The sequence below is a fragment of the Pterocles gutturalis genome, unplaced genomic scaffold (genome assembly GCF_000699245.1).
Source record: "Pterocles gutturalis isolate BGI_N339 unplaced genomic scaffold, ASM69924v1 scaffold12667, whole genome shotgun sequence".
Lineage (NCBI taxonomy): Eukaryota > Metazoa > Chordata > Aves > Pterocliformes > Pteroclidae > Pterocles > Pterocles gutturalis.
In genome coordinates this window covers 20,789-40,557 of record NW_010112932.1, presented here as the reverse complement: position 1 = coordinate 40,557, position 19,769 = coordinate 20,789, and the positions used below count along the sequence as shown (strand labels likewise).

At 38.1% G+C, this 19,769-nt stretch overlaps 1 protein-coding gene across 1 annotated transcript in view; it reads right to left on the bottom strand.

Moving 5' to 3' along the window:
* RAP1GDS1 (RAP1, GTP-GDP dissociation stimulator 1) overlaps nt 1–19,769 on the bottom strand; it is a gene marked incomplete at its 5' end in the record, with an annotated part of 48,909 nt that overhangs the window by 16,784 nt on the left and 12,356 nt on the right. Inside the window, 2 exons of the mRNA XM_010074256.1 lie at nt 77–205; nt 8,334–8,480. Coding sequence (XP_010072558.1) covers nt 77–205; nt 8,334–8,480 — 276 coding nt within the window. The remainder of the gene's footprint in view (nt 1–76; nt 206–8,333; nt 8,481–19,769) is intronic.

Here is a 19,769-nt window from a genome sequence, read left to right as displayed (position 1 = left end):
ACAAGCATTAGTGCAAGGCTTTTTTTAGTCTTTATGAAAACTGGATGTAAATTTGAGAGTAACATTGTAGACTTACCAAGTTCTGCTAAATTGCCAAATGCAACAAGGCACATCTCTGTCAGAGCTGCATTTTGGCAATGAATACCCAACAATTTCACTAATGTAGGAATAACACCCATATTGATAAGCTGTGACTGCAGGGTATCTACATAAAAAGAAAGTACAACAGTGAGTTAGCATTTCTGTTCGTAGTACTCTTCTTTAAACCAAAAAAAGCATTTTTCACACAGAGCAACTTCTAGGCTAAGCAGCATTAAAATGTCTGTCTCCTCTAGTCTTCTACACTAGGATCTGGTCCAGACTGGAGATACAGACTTGTAATTGCCCCTGGCAATATTCCCTCCTGATATGGTAAAAGGGTATAGTGGGTTACACAGCTACTGATAATTTTGCTGTTATTAGGTTCCTAATACATGCTGGGTTTATTCTGAGCTCACTGAGACTAGCTGACTGAAATCAAACAAGACTACATCAGTGAAATAATTCTTTATCTGAGAGCATGTTCCTATATACTGTTTTCCCTTCAAGATCAAAACTGGAAATTTAAAATTAGAATGAATATAAACTGGCTCTGAAATAAACATGAAAAGTCTTATAAACACAGGAAGTCACAATGTAGATTATGAGGAGCTTGAGAAAAAAGAAAGTTTAATAAAGACAAAAAAAAATGGAAGGTTTAAGAAAAGTCCTTAGAAGCCATTCTGATAATTTCTTGCATAGGATGAAAGGTTATAGTATTTACAAGTAAGAAAGTTATTGCTCCTAGATGTCTGCAAATAGAAAGATGCTTTGATGGTTAGGCAGAAACATGATTTTTTAAAGGATTATTTATAACGATATTTTCTTTTACACATTTTACCTATAACATAGCAAAGAAGAAAAACATTGTTTCACAGTTGAATAGAAGGAAGCAGACATGAACGCACCAGAAGTTGTTTAGTAATTTTCCTAAGCATTTTTTTTCCTTTGTTTCTAAGCACTTTAACTACATTTCATGTTACAGACTCAAAAGACAAGGGTGCAAAGCCCAGTGAATTCAAGAGAACTGTATTACTTCATTTAGCTTTGGGTTGAGCCCTACAGGTGAATTAACTATTTTTTTTAAGGAATTCATTCTGAGCAACTGAAATCAGTTGGAAATTTTATATGTGTGGGAACAGAGCCATAAAAATCGCAGATTTTTACAGGGAGGTAAAACATATTACAACTTAAGTCTAGTAAATTTAGTATCATCTCATGCTCTTGGAAAACTCTACAAGGTTCTGCTAAGTGTGTCTGAAATTTTCATATAATAAAATTATTAAAATATTCTGGAATGTTTAGTTCATTTGTATTCAGTGTAAAATACTTTTATAATAGCTATCAATTTGGATCACTAAGTCAGTGGCATGGTTATTACAGCTTATTGGGGATGAGCAGGAATCCTTATGGCTTTACATCTTTAATAAAACCGTATTACTTACCAGTAACTGAATTTCCTTTTTTTTTGGGGGGGGAGGTGGGGGGGTACATTACCTCTTCCACAGATTCATGGTCTTTAGAGAAATTTATGAGAACACCATGTCAGACATCAAAGAGCTGTTGAAGCTGTCAAATTTCAGGTAAGTACAAATTGCACTAGCGCATGCATTGAATGCCATTTTACCTCTGGCAGATGTGTGAGTCACTGCTATACCCTCCTACTTCATTCCCAACTGACTGTAAAAATCTGTCTCTGAATAGGAAAACCAGGGAGGGGGGAGCTGGAATGGTTCTGTGGAGAAAATGATTGTGTAGGAGAACTCAAGTTACTGGTAAATAATCTACTTTTGTCCTTGGTTTGTGATTGTCCCCTGCAGACACTTAAAAATTCAGAAGGAAAAGTGGTAGTCATGGAGAGCTGGAGAACAAAGACACAAACCACAAATGCCATAGAAAATTATGTGGAAACAAATTGCTTTGTTACTAGACTATGCCTTTAGTCACTGTAAAATCACTTTATCCAACTGTAATGGACAAAGAGACAATTAATCTCTATGGGCTTCATTTGGCAAAGCATTCTGACATCAGAAACAAAAACTCTCTATTTTGAGCAGGGTTTTGTTTCCTGCTCTCTCTCTCTTAATACAAAATATATAAAAAGCACAGAGGAGAAGATGAGTGGAAAAAGGGAAACCATAGCCACCCTGGAAAGGAAACAGGAATCTTAAGACCAAGTAGAAGGATATATTGCTGTGCAAGAGAGCATGGAGCACACTGATTTAAAGGGCCTCTAGAATCCCCAAGTAGGAAAAAAGGAAAAAGAAAATATACCAAAAAAAGCACAATTGTATTGGGTCAAAAATCTAGTATTATACCTGACTCCATACCAGTCTCATTTCCCTGGAGTAGAAGGATGGCACCTGAGCACAGGAATGGTCTACAGTGGAAGGAACGGGATTACAAGAATCGCCAATAAGGCCAATATTGATGCCTTCACTGCAGTAACTGAAAGGATAAATTTTATCCTCTGCAAAGACAAGACAACCCTGTGAGTCACAAAACTGCATAGGAGGCAAAACCATTGAAAATAAAAGGCTGCCAGCAGCTATTTGCTATGTTGATACTTAAGCCTGGGCTTGCCATACAAATTCTGAACTTGTTGTTACCACTAAGAGGCTCTTTCTCCAGTAAATACAAGAGCAAATTCTATTAAGAAGAAGCTTAAGAGAAAAGTATTAGGCTTCTCACTGGTGTGGAGACCTACAGCACTTTTTATTTCAGAGAAATTAAAAACATTTAAGTGGTTCAGTCTTAGCTGAAGGGACTGCCAGCAGTTCTCAGGCTCTCCTATGAAATACTGCAGGCCAGGTAACTGAGAATAACGGCGTATCTCCACCTTGCGTTGCAGGAAGTGTTAAGGTCCTACTAGAGTAGGAGACATTCATGGGACGCATGCATCCATCCTACAAGCAGTTGCCTGGCACAGGACTAAAGTGAGCCACAAAGCCAGGCAACATGGTGTCTCAGGATGAAACAGCATTTCTATCAGCTTCCTAAGCAGAACTTTATGCATAGTAGGCAGGAAGCACGAGAAACCGAATGCCTCTTCTGAATTTATGACTTAAAGCTACAAAATAAATTCTCTCAAATCCCATGTTGCGCTAGTGAGACACTTCTGTGTTATCTTGGGGTGAAAAGCACTGACAGTGATGCTGTACGGATGCATATACAGGTAGATAAAAGGCAATCAATACATGCGCCAGCACAAAGAATTACCTACCTAAAACTTGAATTTCAATGGCTCCATGTCCTTCGGTGACACAGATGGAAATTCCAAAGAGTAAGATCTAGGGAGAATATCCCAAATTGAGAACTTTATTGGGGGCATTTGAGTTTAAAAAGCTGATGTAGGCTAGTTCATGATTTTGGACAGAATTTCAGAAAACAACTAGTCATTCTGTGTTTCATCAGTAACTGTGATTATAACACTAAAGAAAAAATTGTTTTGTACAAATTGGTGGCATAATTTTGTACCCTGGAGAAACCTGCTTGCAATCCCCACATCTAGGTTAAATCATCCTATAACATGTGATTGTATTGATTAACTCACTATCATAAGAAACATACTTCTTATCTGCTTTTACATGGTTTAGGTTACTTTGCATTTGTATATTTAGGTCTTGAAACCATGCTAGACATCTCTAGCTGTGTGATGTAAATGAAACAAAAACCATGGCAAGTGTGAAAATTAACAAAGGTAAGTCTCGGAAGGAAGCATTCCTGAAATATTGCTGTTAGACCATGATAATGGTGCCATAAATCTCCCTTTCATTTCTTGTATATTCACATAGCTTCTGCAGGTGGTAAACAGTGCAAATCGGTCCCCAATATTCATTCCAGTTGCAAAGAGTTTTGTGAGAGGAAGAAAGGCTTGGCAGTTGTATGATTTAACATCAGAATGTTACATTTTACAAAGGCACTGAAGGAAAGACAACCTTGACAGACTGAAGTTCAATATGAAATGAGGCAAGGAAGCAATCTATAAGCATAATTATTTTTATCTACATATATGTGCCCATGTATAAATACATGCATACTTTCCACACATGCGTACTGGATCCTGTTAACTTCTGATCTCCAGTTTGATTACCTAATAAGCCAATTGCCCTATGTCTTCCATCATTTCTGCATCTCTTTAAAAATGCTTTCATGGTTTCTTTTATAAATCTCAAGAGACAATTACTACCTTATAGACTGATCCCATTAACTTGTAAATAGGCTTGGCTCACAGGATTATGAGACCTGCAGAACAACTGCTCGTGTCACTAACGCTTTTATTTCAGTGTCTGTATATGATTATTAGTTTTATTAGATTAGTTATTAGTTTTTCACTCTTTATCCAAGCCTGCTTTGCCCCTTGCTTTTAAGCAAATTCACAGCTACAGAGAGACTATATGTAATGAGAGTCTTCAGGATGGGAGGAGCACCACAACATAGTGAACCCACCAAAAGGGGCCAGAACAGCAGCTTTAAGCGTAGGTGCTCCATACCCCACATAAAGTTTGCACAGCTTGACAATGAAAGAATTATCATAGGTTTTTGTCAAGACTTCCTTCTTTTGGGATTAAGCTATGAGCAAAAAACATTCACAAACGTGTGTGACCCATTTGTTTCATTCCTAGCCATACCTGCAACTTCGCTTTTTAAGAAGTAATAAGTGAAAGCAGGGATGAGCTATTTACATCTGATTGTATTTGGGTAGTAAAATATGATTATGACAGAGGGTTAAGATAATCTGGGCTGAATGCAAAGGGACGTGTTCCATCAGAAAAGCCCCCCGATTTCTGTCAATGCAATTAAAAATTTACACTTTTTTCTTATAAGTTTAAAAAACTGCAAGAGATGCCAAAGCTGAGTTTGTTCTGTTAACACTGTAGCGACTGATGAAATGATAAGATACCAAGGAGGCAAAGGAAGAACTGAGAGACAGCAGGCAAAAATAATTCCTGAACACAAGCAGATGGCACAAGAATCTTGTAGAGGGAATCTTAGTTTTAAAGCTTAGACAACAGTGTTATGAGTGGAGTTACAACTCTGAGTGTCCAGAGTCCGGACGAGATACAAGAATGCTCCATTAATTTTCTCTGTTTAGGAAAAGAAAATATTACTCGTAGCTGTTCTTTAGTTGCCATTTCTGTAAAACTCCTGTGTGATAAATTTCTATGCTAATTCAAAAACTTGGAGTACTCAGAAGGAGTGCCTCGTTACAAAATAAGGTAGGTGATAGCTATTAAAGTAGTAGCTTTTGGAAAAAGAGGGCAGCTAGTTGACTGGGAATGACAAACTGTTTAGAATCAAATAAAACAATTTATTTACTCTTTGCTCATAAAATGCTAAGGATTAGAAAATATTAGGGTGTTCACAGATAATTAGATGCAACTAAGAACCAAATGTGCTGTAATCGTCCTTATCTGGATAGCTAGTGCAACTTAAAAGAGTGCAAGTCATTAAAAGCGGCAAAGAAATCTTCAAAGTCCCCACCTGTAATTTTGTAACATAGCATGCTAAGCAGGTAAAGATTACAGAAACAAGGAAAGAGAAGGCAGAAGTGCTATTTCAAAGACTGAAACACTTCCTCTTATGTTTCCAGTATTTCTTCTTTTATCTTTGTCCAATTTGTTTCCATAACTAGTGCCAAAGCAGCCTGGGACTCCAGGCTACAATCCCATACTCCTCATCTTTCAGCAAAACCAATGTGGTGTTTATTTTCTTTGTAAGTAACATGGGATCAAGCCTTTCCAAGCAAACCCTGAAAATGGTATCTGCTAATCTGTGAGCACAATTAGCTGTCAGGCCAATCTGAGCTTTTATGTTCAATAGGTCAGCAAAGAACTGCATGTACTCAGAATATTATCCACCTGATGCTGCAATGCGTGGAAGTAAGTGGTTGTCTTGGGCTCATATCTTGCACTGACTCTTGTCCTGAAAATTTACAGTGGTCTGCAGGTGATATTTTTAGAGCTGTTATAGTCCAATTGTACTTGTGGCTCTTAGAAAAAAAGCGGCAAGACAGGCCAACTACCTGTCTCTTCGTGCTCATGCTCTGGGTATGGTTGTTGAGTTTTTTTCTAAAAATTTAATCTTTCACTTTTTTGTTTTTTGTTACTGTTGATTTGGAAGGTTATTTGGGGTTTAATTCAGTGGTTGCCCCAGCCAGTGGGCAAATTCACAAGGCAACTACAGGACACAAATCTTACACAGTATACGCATGGGTGTTGGGCCAAACAGGAGCTGGGTCCCTACCAAAAGGTCCTTTCTCATGGAGACCACCAAGTCTGTGGGGTAAGGTGAGAGCTTGGTAAGCCTCCAGCAATCCTCCCTGATGCGGTGGTAGGACAGGATGGTGGTGTTGCACCCAAATCCAGGAGCTGGGCATACTCCTGCATTTCTCACTTCTGACATAGCTTTGGTGGCTCCTGTGAATATTGGGTCAGTTTGTTAGTTCATGCGAGATGCAAGATGTCATTTAGCAGAGTAGAGAGCAGCTAGCAAATCCTCCTCCTCGTCACTGAACTACACAGCTGCTTTATTGATTGCATCAGAATAAGCTGACTAGATGGAATGAGTCATTTATTCAATCTTCATAACAGTTAAACTGTTCAGAAGCTGCTTGTTTGGGAGATTTATCTCATAATTAGTTTTCCTAGGGAAGTTCTGCTGGGAACTTGGTCACTGCAGCAAAACTGATCCAGTATGTGTACACAACGCTTTTGGACTGGTCTGTCTTCAGGTACCAAATACCCTGGATGCTAATTAGCCTTAACTAATCCAGAGGATTTGGGTATCTTAGAGGTATCTATTTGCTGCAAATATTTTAATAAGTAAAGAAAGTATGGATTTAACACTATGAAATGAAAGAAAATGTGACCCTCATGCAGAATTCAAGCAAAACAGTCCCTGAAAAATATAGGAAATAAAGGAACTAGAAACTTGGTATTTGGAGAAGAAGGAAGAAGTACTGTAAACAAGTATTCTTAGATAATACTAGGAAAAGAGGAGAAAAAAAGAATGTAAGAACAAGAGAAAGAGATTAGGCACATGTAACAGTGATATTTGGAAGTGGATAAGTAATACTAAGAGTGAGAGCTCCAGAGAGATGGCAGAAAAAACACACAAGGAAACTATGCTAGAAGATCTGATAAAGCAGATTAAAAATCTATATGGTAAAGGCAAAAAAAAAAAAAAAAAAAATTAAGCCTATGGACCATCCTGAAAAGTAGAAGAGTTTTAGGGACACAGGTTTGCAAAGTGAGTTCCAGAAACTGGTAACTTGAAGGAAATGGTGAGCAGCTCATAAAGAAGCTATTTCTTCCTAAGATAAAACACTACAATTCAGGAAATGGGAATGATTGAAGAAACAATGTGCTTAGCTAACTGTATTTGCAATCTGTACCATTACAAGTCAGGAGAACAGCCTCTATTTAGCTTTCCTCATTTATCCCATTTTTCGTAGAGAATCAAATTTTGTAAAACTTGGAAATGTATGAACACTGTAAAATATGCTTTGGCGTATCACCACACTTGCGTGCAGAAGCAAACTAGGTACTAAAATATCAGTACATTTGTACAAATAGTGTAGAACACTATTCTCCTTACCCTCGGTGGTCAAGGATTTCTTGTTAAAGATACTATCTTGTGGTTTTGTCCCAGCCCCTAAACATCTCCATTTAATGGGATAAATAACAGAAACTTCTAATTTGTAGACAAGGAAGAGTGTTGAACATACACATAAATTATTCCCCACTTATCCTAGAAGAAAGTAATGTGGTTTTTCTATTTCACAAGAAGAAAAATGATTAAGGAAAGCTGTTTGGCATATATACCCCCAATTATCAACCGGACAACACTGCATGCCTGTGACAAATTAGTTTTATGGTGCTGTTTGATACTAAATGAAAAAGAGATGACAATGTAGCCTTCTAGTTTACTTCTGTAATTTTTTTCATAAGGTGTATGATACATCTCAATGTATTGCTTTTAGACAAAGAAGTAAATTCCAGATGCTGATTTTAAAACTTTATGGGTATATGCTATATGGAACTGCATCAGGAAGCTATCTAGTATTTTTGGGAACATAATTTTACTGAAACAGAAAATCGTATATGTGAATTAAGCTACTTGATCTTTTCAAAATAACTTAGTGCTAGTATCTACAATGTAAACCTACAATTGACTTTAACTTTTGTATTTATTCTTTTTTTGATGGAGTTGTTCTCCTGGTAGACAAAAAGCAAATTGGCGGTGGTGTTTACCATTCTCATTGCTATAGTTCATCAGCATGCCACAAAAGACAGTCAAGAGCTTCTCACTGGCTGGATCTGTTTTACTGCACAGTGCCCTTATATGGTCTACTACAATATGTGCACCACCTGCATGGTCAACTGCGTTCCTGCCCTCATCTGTAAAACAAAGAGTTACATTTAAAAAAAAAACGAAACCAAAACCCACGGTAGAGTCCCAAACATAACAGTAATCATACAAAATGAAGTTTTTAAACAGAGTGAAGTAATTCCTCCAGTGCTGTCAAATTCATCTAGAGAGATGCTTGAGGGCCAGCTTTGAGTGCAACAGAGTTAAGAAAGCGAAAACACCTACAACAGAAAGGATTAACCACCTGTCACTAATACCTTTGTAAAGAAGTTCAGTGTTTGAGGCAGAGCCGCTGGAGCTGATAAATAATATTCTGAAGATACGTTGGGTTTTGCCAGAGGGAGGCTCTAAGCACTTCACAGAGCCTAGTCCGTACACCCTTGTGGACCAGGTAAATTACTCTTGCTCTTTTGCAGATTGAGAAATTGAAATACAGAAAATAAATGGTTTAGGTTACTTAAAAACAAAATAGGGAATAAAATGGACAAAGCAGACAAAGGTACTAGTTCCCAGTGACAAACTCTGTTCATGCGCTCACTCTGCCACACAGCATGTTCTTTGTACTTCTGTGCCTGAAATTTAATACCGCTATCAGATTCTTATTGTATGGCTAAAAGAAAAATTCACTCTGTGTCTATAATAGAGTCTGAAGTTTCGTAAATAACACACCATAATCTTTGTATGGAACTCCTCCTGTATACCAAATCAGATTTGATGTATCAGTGTAGGAATAAAGGAAAAATTGGCCTTCTATTACAGTAATCGACAATACCGCTTCCTTTTCCCAGCAGGCAATCAGCAACAGTCAATAGCCTAAATTCCAGGGCTTCCAAAAGGAGAGATTTCCAAGTGAGTTACAGTTGGAACCAACTGGAAAATACGGATGAAAACAAAACCTTGGGGTGAAAATCACTAATGCAAAAGTTTTGCAAAATAAGTAAAAACTCCCCTCTCCTCAATTTCTTAATGGCCCCAAAGCAAAACTCTTCTTTCCCTTGTTATTCACCACTCTATCATCACTCCTCTCTCTCTTCATCATACTTGGAGGTCAAGCCATCAAGTTTTCCTCATTCTGCAACATATTCAGTATGAAAACCAAGGTTGTCCACCTTTATAATATCGTCTTCCACTATAAAGTGTCCCAGAGCTCTGTAAAAAAGAAGCTTCTAAATCTCCCCATTTTTGTGATACTATTTCTGAGGCATATATACCCCTTACATACTATATATAAAAGGGTTATAAGTATTGTATATACACCTACATTATATATAGTCCTAAATATAAATATACATATGCAGGGTTTATGTAGCAACTTCAGATAATTTGCTGAGTGGAGCTGAAGGCAGAATGTTAATTCTTGGTGGATCTTAAATTTATTACCAAAGTAGTAAGTGTTTTGCAGAATAACTGAGATACATGCAACAGAGGAAAAATGTCACTGTCATGACTGTCTCCACCTTGGACGTGATCAGGACATCAGGGGACTGTGTTTCACTGCTGGTATGTATATTCCATTTTGAAAAAGGAGAAAGTGGAATCTGTTTACAGTCAAACAAATTCAATATAAGATTCTGTGTCAAGGAAGGACTATAAAAAAAAAGGAGAAATATAAAAGAAATAAATCTCTTACATCCTTGATGCAGTGACAAATGTAGGTATAATGCTGAAATGAAAGGAAGTCCTACACCAAAATATAGTGAGACAATACAGTCAGGTGTTCAGATTCAGTGCTTATTTTTATTAAATTGGCAGAGAAAAAAACCAAAGTTGGCTGCAATATTCCAGCATCCTGTTTTATGTATCCTCCTCTTGGATTTTTACTATTACAAAAGTTATGCAAACATGATTTTGTATATGACTTGCCTGTCTTGTGAGTCAAAACAGGTGTGCAAAATGGAACTGAATCATTGATTCTCAATCAGATAGACTGACTATGGTCCTCGAATTATCATAATGCAATGGAAATCAACAAACTAAAACCATGATAAAATTAGGCTTGAGAGAAGAATCAGGTGTCTTGATATGGAACTGCATATAAAATATGTAGACAAAGAATAATATAAAGGTAGAGTGAGGGGAGGGTTTGGAAGCAATGGTTAGAAAAACAAAAACCAGTTACAAGCCAAGTTCCTTACCCGGATGGAATTCTGCACAACTGCACTGAAAATAATTGTGTAGTAATATCTTATGACATATGAAAATCTAACTTGAATATCCTTTTATTTCCATTCTCTCTGGTTTGCCAAAGAAGCTATTTATCAAAAACTGCTTTAAGTACATAATAGTCTCTTACTTCAAATACATGACAAAACCGTGGTCAGTAGGTCGAGAGAGGTTCTCCTCCCCCTCTACTCTGCCCTGGTGAGACCGCATCTGGAATATTGTGTCCAGTTCTGGGCCCCTCAGTTCAAGAGGGACAGGGAACTGCTGGAGAGAGTCCAGCGCAGAGCCACAAAGATGATGAAGGGAATGGAGCATCTCCCTTATGAGGAAAGGCTGAGGGAGCTGGGTCTCTTTAGCCTGGAAAAGAGGAGACTGAGGGGTGACCTAATTAATGTTTATAAATACGTGAAGGGTGAGTGTCAGGAGGATGGAGCCAGGCTCTTCTCTGTGACATCTAGTGATAGGACAAGGGGCAATGGGTTCAAGCTGGAACATAGGAGGTTCCACTTGAATATGAGAAAAAACTTCTTCACGGTGAGGGTGACAGAGCACTGGAACAGGCTGCCCAGAGAGGTTGTGGAGTCTCCTTCTCTGGAGACATTCAAAGCCCGCCTGGATGCGTTCCTGTGTGATCTGATCTGGGTGTTCCTGCTCTGGCAGGGGGATTGGACTAGATGATCTTTCGAGGTCCCTTCCAATCTCTAACATTCTGTGATTCTGTAATATTTTTATTAGGTAGATAATCAGCTTCTGCTGGACAGACAGCAGTAGTATGGTAGAAAGATCCAGAAACAAATCTCACTCCAAGAAGTGCTCTGTCTCTATAGTATACTCAAAAAGTTAGGAAAGATGAACTGCAGAATCCCTCCCAAGTAGATGGCAGGCTGTAAATGCCGGACTTTGACATGACCACATAGGCGGGTAGATTTGTAAGGGAGATGCCTTAGTTGAGTTGGTTGCTCTGCCTCTTCCCCATGCTAGAGCTCACCCTGTGCAGCTGCCTCTCTGCCCTAGGCAGCTGGGTGAAGAACAGACCTGGGCTAGTGCTATAATTAGGATCTCCTGGTGCTGCCTTCTTATGCTCAAGAGGATTAACTCAGCTCATTAGTGCAGGGCCACAGAGAATCCTGTACCAGAGGTAGGAGGAAAATTCTGAAGGTCCCCACTACCCACTCCAAGCTCAGGCTATGGCATCCCGTTGCACTCTCAAGCGAAAAGCGTATTTCTGTCTCAGAATGCTCCGTATACTTACTACCGACTCCCTCCTCCCTGCTCCGTCGCTAAGAAACAGATTTTGCACACAGGAATACTCACCGAACTCCAAATCATTTACAGTCACAGCAAGATCCCCAGCATGTTGGCGTGTCTTATTCTCAATACAACTATTACCTTGCAGCTCAGCAGCTCTATGAACTCCCACACTTAACGTGCTTCCAGCCTCCCAGAAGCTGTCTTGAAGTTTTTTCCTGTTGACCTTTTTAAATAAACATTTGCTATTCCTAAGAGATCAGTGATTGAACACTTTAATGAGAGCATTCACATTTCTGCTTAAAAATGCTTCACTACAGCTCACAAAGGGCAATGCTGCTGTTGTACAGCTTTTCTTTAAGTACACATAATACTGTTTAAAGATGCCAGAATGACAACCCAAGAGGCAGGAGGGATTTTTTTTTCCTACAAAAGGTATAGTAAGATTTATTACACAATGAGTTACTACTTCCACAATGTTTTAGCCCAATGCAATGCAACCATCTCTAAGAATCAGTATAGTCTCTTCTGCTATCCTGAGTTGCTCACAGGAGTTTTATGCAAAATTGGGTTTTAATGTGGATTATCAAATTACTGGGACTGCTGGCATTCCCCCTATAAACAGTCCTGTCAAATTTCCCCGTGGCTTGGCCACGCCTGCTCTAATGGATGCCCAAGTCAAAGATCAATTTTTTTTTTTATAGTGCAAATGATTGGTAGGTCTTTAAAATGCAGCATTTATAATAGTTTCAATTTGCTTTTCCCAAATAGCAATAATTTTCCCTTGAGCTTTCTTCCCCAGTTTACTAAACCCTAAAACAAACCACCAAGTCATAAAAGGTTAACAGGAAAAAAGAATTAAAGAGACAGCTTCAAGTATGAAAACAACGTAAAGCATAACCTATATACAGCCAATAAGTTATTTCTAAAATACATGCACCAATACTTTTTTTTGTCACCACTGTAAGGTTATTATTTCTGGAAACACAGTTACACCAGACAAAGGGCTGTGCCGTAGTCTATGCAGATACTGGAAAAAATCTTTGCAAATAGCCCACCTAGTGCTCTTTAATCTAAACCTTAAATTAGCTGTGTTGTTTTCATACTGGGCCCTTTTTTTAATATAAAGTTTAAGCTTTGCCAATCCCAGTGACATTTAAAGAAGCAGATGCATCTTGTATAGAAGACTGGGAAAAAACATTTCATATTAATGGTCTATTTAGGATATACAGCTGTGTCTTCACAAGAAAAAAAAGTACAGTTTTCAGACAGTTCTAAAAACTCGTGTTTTACCTGATTTTTAATTAAGTTTTAAAATATATTGGCCCAGTTCCTCCATTATTGCAAATATTTCTCTTAGTCATCTGTAATAATTTAAACTACAGTTTAGAAGTCATTTGCACTGCAGAAATGATCCTGGTCCTGAAAAGATGCACATTGTTATTTAAGTGTGTATATAGTCAGTAAACCTGCAGGCTGGTAAAAATTAGGTACGTCTACGATTCCGGTGATGATGGTGGCATATAGCTAGTTGAATAACGACTAAGTAAAAGCACAGAAAATTATGTTTGGTATAGAGATATACTAAATGGTGGTTTGAAAGCTTGTCCATTTTTTTTTCTCATGTTACCTTTGCCTATCGTATCTTTACATCATGATGGCCACAATGCCCCTGCTTTCCAAACAGTTCTTTGCTAAGTCTTTGTTCTTGTATCTTCATTTTGAAATGTGAATTTTGTGTTTAACAATACAATGTGTAATGATATTTCTCAGTAGGGACCCTATATTGGTTTGCAGACTCAAAATGCAGAAAATAGATTTAACCTTTAAAAAGCACCAGAAGTTACCACATTGTTATAATGTTTATTATAGATATGGGCTTCAAAAATGCACCAATTTCTCAGATAATCAGCTAGAAAACTACTTGACAACATTTCTTTAAAGTTATCTTTTGGGCTTCAAATTTAAGATTTGTGCTTTTAAATGTTCTGGTTTTGTCTTGCAACTGGAAACCTGAATTCTCCTTTCTCCAATTCAGGTATTACAAACGTTTAGTGGTGCAAATAGTTGCACTGGTATAAATGGTGCAGCTCAGTGAGGGAAAGGATGATCTGTATGATCAAGGTCCCTGATTTGCATAAGCCAAGCTGCCAAGACAGCAGCCTTTGGTGAGATGGAAAAAATAGAATATTTCTTTTAAAATTCTTTTGTTCTGTAATTGGTGTAATGATCAAATCATTCAAATCACATAGTACCATTTTACTTTAGGTGCTTCATCTTTATTGCATTTGGCTCCAATCCTGCATTCTTTTTGACCAAAATATTGCTTAGGTTGGACCACTGCTTTATGGATAACTTTTTTTTTTTTTTTAAGATGAACTAATTTACAGTAGCTGGTGGGGTGGCAGGGAGGGAGAAGAGTTCTTCCTACCTGTTCTATTTTTATTTTCCTCTATTTTTTAATTAGATCCTCTTTGCGTGGTTTTTGTACTAAGGCATTCATCTGCTTCTGCTGCTTATTCTTTCACCTACAGTCACAATCTTCTGTGATATCAAACTGGCTGCTGCAGAGGAAATTATGACGTGACATACAGAAAATTATGACCATGCGTGGGGAAGAAACAGCAGGAGTGGAACTCCAGAGGAAGAAAGGTCCTGCTTACATGTTTTCTCTTTTTATTAAGAAAATGGAAAGAGAAATTATTCAGAAAACACTGTTAAATGTTAGGGGCAAACCCTTAGCTAGTGTAAACCACGTTATCTATGTAGACACTAGGAAAAACATTGCCATATTTATAAACCAGGAGTTTGCCTTTTTTTTTTTTTTTTTCCTGTCTGAACAACGTAAAGATGAAACTTGTAATGCAATCCTGTCACTCTGTTTTAATACTTTTTATCTTGAACCTGTTTGTGCGTGCTTTTACATCACTGGATTCTGGACCCTGTCAATTCTTTGACTGCAAGACTACAGACTACAATCCTGTTACGGAACATGGAAAGCAGTATTGCATTAGTTTTTTGGGGTTTCTTTGGTTGGTTGGTTGGTTTGTTTGTTTGTTTTTTTCCAAGGAAAGTAAGCTTCATATTGCACTGTTATTTTTTGCTGCTTTTTCCACGTCTCCTGTGCACTTGCCTACAGGGACAGGACACAGCAATACTGTATTTTGAGATTCATGTTCTAATAACTTGAAAGATATTTTTTGGGAATGTTCTGTCTATCTTGTAGTGAAATTTCCTTTCCCTTTATTTAGTTCCTTCAGGAATTATAAGACTGATTACCAGAAATACAGTTTTGTTTTATTTGCTTATTGATTAAAAGCAATTAATATAGCCTTAACATTTTTGCTTTATGAAGAAAAAATAATGTTGAATTAGTCACGCTTGCTTCAGAGATAAACAGAACAGTCTTGTGATCAGTTAATCTTAAATTGCTGGCAACTGTCCTTAGCCCTACCTCCAGCTGCATTGAGGGTACTGTCTCAGAAGTTATTCTTTTTGAAATTATTGCTAAAATAGTAAATATGTAAACAGTAAACTAGAGATCCTAACAGAATACTGTCTTTTAATAGAGTGCCTTCAAGGACTGAAAATATGTAGCATTGATCTTTCTGGATAAAACTGTTGCCAGCATACTTGCTGGCTGATGCAGCAGCATACTGGCCCTCTTGCGCACCTAGTTTATTCTAACAAAGACAATTTTTAAATGTTGTATACTAATGGAGGACATCTAGGGGTACTTCTGGTAGACTGCTTATAATACATTCAATGTGTGGACCACAGGATAGCAATGCCAACAAGCCCTAATCTCTCTCCTATCATGGGATTTATTTTATCTACAGAGTCAGGGGTTTGGCAGAGCATTTGAAGGGATGGGTAAATGTGCCAGTATCGCAATCTCCGTAATGTCATGCTGAAGCAGCAGTCAAATGCAAGCCAGACTCAACTCTGCATTTTGATTCCAATAAAATTTGCTTATTTTTCATATTAGATACATATGAGAAAAATCATGTGTTTCTTATTTCAGACAAAAGAACAGTGATTAGTTTATTGTTCAAGACTTTTTAATACTTCACATCCAGTCAGATTCTGCTAGTGGTCCTGAGACTTCAATATAACAGCAGAAATGTTTTTATCAGCAACATGGCGTAAAATACTTCTAGTCTCAGTATTGGCAGGTGACTTGTTCTGGATTCCAGGGAGATGTTAGTTTTAAAGTGCAGTAATTTCCATTACTGAATTCTGTTTGAAAATAAAGAAGCCAACCAGTATGAAAACTACTAAATGTATAAAAGTCAGGCAAAGGCCCTCAAAGTTAAATGTAGCACTTTGCTCTGCTTTCCTTTTCACATGCAATATGCTTACAGCAGATTCTTCAGTTGATTTTATAACTCTATGCAACTCCTCAGTAATTCCATTGCAGTCAAACAAATTACTTGAGGTTTATGAGAGCATAAGTCAGAGCTGAAGCCAGCCTACATGTATTATTTCCTACAGCATGAGATAAATCATGGAATCCAATTATGGAGTAAAACATTGGGCAGTTCTTCTACCCTGGTAAACAGGCATGTCTCATGCTATTAACAGAATTAACCTGCACACAGCAATTAATTTAGAATTTTTACTCTCAGGCCTTGAGCACACTGCTGTCTTTCAGCAAACCCTTGTCAAACCCTCCAAGAACAAGGGTGTGAACTCAGCGTGGCGCGCTCACGGCCGGTGCAGAGCAGGAGGGTTCTGCTGGGTGCTGCTGGAAGGAGCCCGCTGAGATGCTCAGTCTGGTATTGTGTGAGCGCGGTACTGCAAGCTGGAAGGAGCTGTGGCTCTCCACCAAAGCAGCCAGAGGAGAGCAGTCTCAGAAAGTGTGTAACCTATGGGGATTTGGAGTAGGTTAGGAAAAGCCCAAGAAGTAAAAAATGAAACCACCCAACCAAAAAAACCCAACAAACCCTGCATAAAAGCATATTTGTGGATCCTGCTGGGCCCTGGAAAAAAAGAAAATTATTCAGAGACGCGAGAAAGTAACAAGTGGCCCCGGGATCTAGGAAAAGCTGAGATGAGTCTGAAGTTTGGGGTCAGTGCTATCTTGCCCAACATCATGAGGACCTGGCCTTCTAAAGCAGGAAGCAGCAGCATGGGGACTGTTGTTTGTTGGTGTGCAGCCTGCATGGAGGAGCTGACCTGGAGATTCTTCTATATGAGAGGTTCTTGCCCAACATCATGAGGACCTGGCCTTCTAAAGCAGGAAGCAGCAGCATGGGGGCTGTTGTTTGCTGGTGTGCAGCCTGCATGGAGGAGCTGACCTGGAGGAGATTCTTCTGTCTGAGAGGTTGTATGATACAGCCTGAGAAAGACGAGTGAAGTGTTTTGTTTTAGGAAATCTTTTACCTCCTTAGCAGAAGGCACCCCACCGATGTGACCAGAGGGCAGCTAGTGATGCGCCACAACTGCAGGATAGCCCGCACTCAGGAGGCTCGGCGGTGCCAACATGTGGGTGATAAACTGGACACTGTATCAGGTAAGTGACTCCTTTTTTTTCAGGGAAAGGTGAATGGTGGTGTAGATAGGGTTTCCAAGGCATCCACACACTTTATCTGTAATTTTACCTAACTTTTTCCTCTGTCTTCTATCAATTACTTAGGCTGCAGCTTCCTCTGGTGGGCACTGTCCCTTGATTGTATCAGCGTACCAACAGTATTATAACATCCCTCTAACTGAACAGAGTCCCAGTCCCCATGCTGAGACGTTCAAGAGCTTCAGTGCATTAGGGGATAGATTTTACTAATATAGTTCTCTGCCAACAGTGTCCAATTTCTGTTGCACAGTACTCCTCAGATATGAACGTAAAACATGTAACTGAATTTATGTGTTTTGCACGTTGTATGTTAACTCTGTGCTGTTATCGCACAGATATGTACGAAATGCCGTATAAAAGCAGATGCCTGTGTAGCTATCGTGTATGCAATTAAAAGGCTTGGCCCATGCAATATATGCACCGCGCACACAGTGTTGCAAAAATCTGCAGAAGTGGATCTGAGAGCACAACAAAATTATATCCTATGTTATTATTTAAGAAGCTATGATTACATAATGACTGTATAAAAACACAAAGTTAAAAGGAGAAGAAGGATGGCTGCAAGCTTAAAAAAATTAATTCATAAACATTTGCCAATTATACATAAGCAATGCTTAGCAAGATGCTAACAGATTCTTTCTTCTGTTTTCCATGGTAGTTCGGTTGATGTTTTCTACCATTGCTGATGTAGTGACAGTTGATGCTTCTAGTCACATAATGCCTACTTTTCTAAATAAAGTAGAAACAGCTAGACACTTTGGCCAACTAACAAACTTTGTTTTCTGAGGGGCCTCTAAAGCAACAACATGTGACTGTGCAGTTATCTAGAAATATGAACAATTTCAAATACCTTAAAAGTAAAAAAAAAAAAGACATGAAAAGGGAGGTTGAATTGAAAGGAGAACAGTGAGTTACATGTGTCTTGTGTTGTTCACTTACTGTTTCTAAAATTCTAAAAGCTTTTCTTCCTGATAAGGAATTTTTTTTAGACTTCATAAATATTGGGGGAATTCCAAGTTTTTGTCTTTCCTACTTTGTTTAGCTTTGAAGTATGAAGAAATAACTCAGTCCTTAACCAAAGTTTGAATCCTTAGCTTGCTTTTAACGTGGCAGCAAGATCTAGTGAATAAAGCAGGGTTTCTTTCCAAGTCTGCTCATGACCTTCTTTAAGATCCTGGAAACACCTTCCTCCTCTTTTTTTTTTTTTTTTTTTAATTTCCTTGTTGCCTGTGGCTTCTATTTTAACAGTAAATTAAGCAGGTGTCTCTGAGCCTGTTGGAATATGAGCAATGCACAAACTTTACAGACTGTGAATGAAATGCTGGAGGGGGAGAAAGTAAGGAGTCGGGAAAAAAATGCTTTGTTTCTTAGATTTTATTTTCTTTGTATCTGTACTGACAGAATTCTGATCTACTTATTCTGTTTATTCAAGTAACATTCCTGGGAAAAACAGGAAGAAGAAAAATATTTGCACTGCAGAAAATAAGCATGACCTATCGTACCTATACTCTTTAAAAACACAGAAAATCAGGCCTCATACCTTCATCTTAAAAAAGGGAAAAGTTGCAAATCTATGGAAATTTGGTTTTGGTTCTTTTTTTTTTAATTATTATTTTCCCCCATGTGGGCTTCTGTAAAGTTTTGACTTAAGTCATGAGAATCTTGCCAGTTGTTTCAGTAAATATTTAGAATGTAAGTTTTAAAAAGTAATAGCCTGAGAATGAGAAATAATGTTTTTCATATCACCTCTCAAATGACTCTTTGTGATGCTCTAGGAAGATCTCCTCAGCTATAAATAAGTAAACTAGAATAATACTGTTTAACAGCTTCTTAAGAATATTCATGATTAATTGCTGATAAGTACTAAATATTACTGTGAAAGTATGAGTTGACATGGATATGGTATGTTTAGTTCCTAGCTGATGCAATACTTGTGCTGCAGAGGCTTGGAAAAAATACTGCACTATCGAGGACTTCGAACTTAAACATGCTATAGTTTTGTAAGACTCCGACATATCACATAGAAGACAGATCTAAAGGTAAAACACTGTTCCCATACAATTATAAACTAGAATTTTAATGCTCTGTAAGCTGTCAAAGAGTTTTAATGCAACAAGTTAAAGCCTCTGGTCTCAATTTCGTGATACTGCTTGGGAAACAGCTTAGTAGTTGGTATTTGCATTTGCTAGGATCTATTACAATGACAAGTGAAAGATTGTGGTAAGATGCTGCCTGGCTGCATGAATCAGGATAACCTTAATAAAAATGATTAGCCAGTAGTGTGCCATTATCAACACCAGTTGTGTTCTAGGATTCTGCTGGATTTCCATATGGT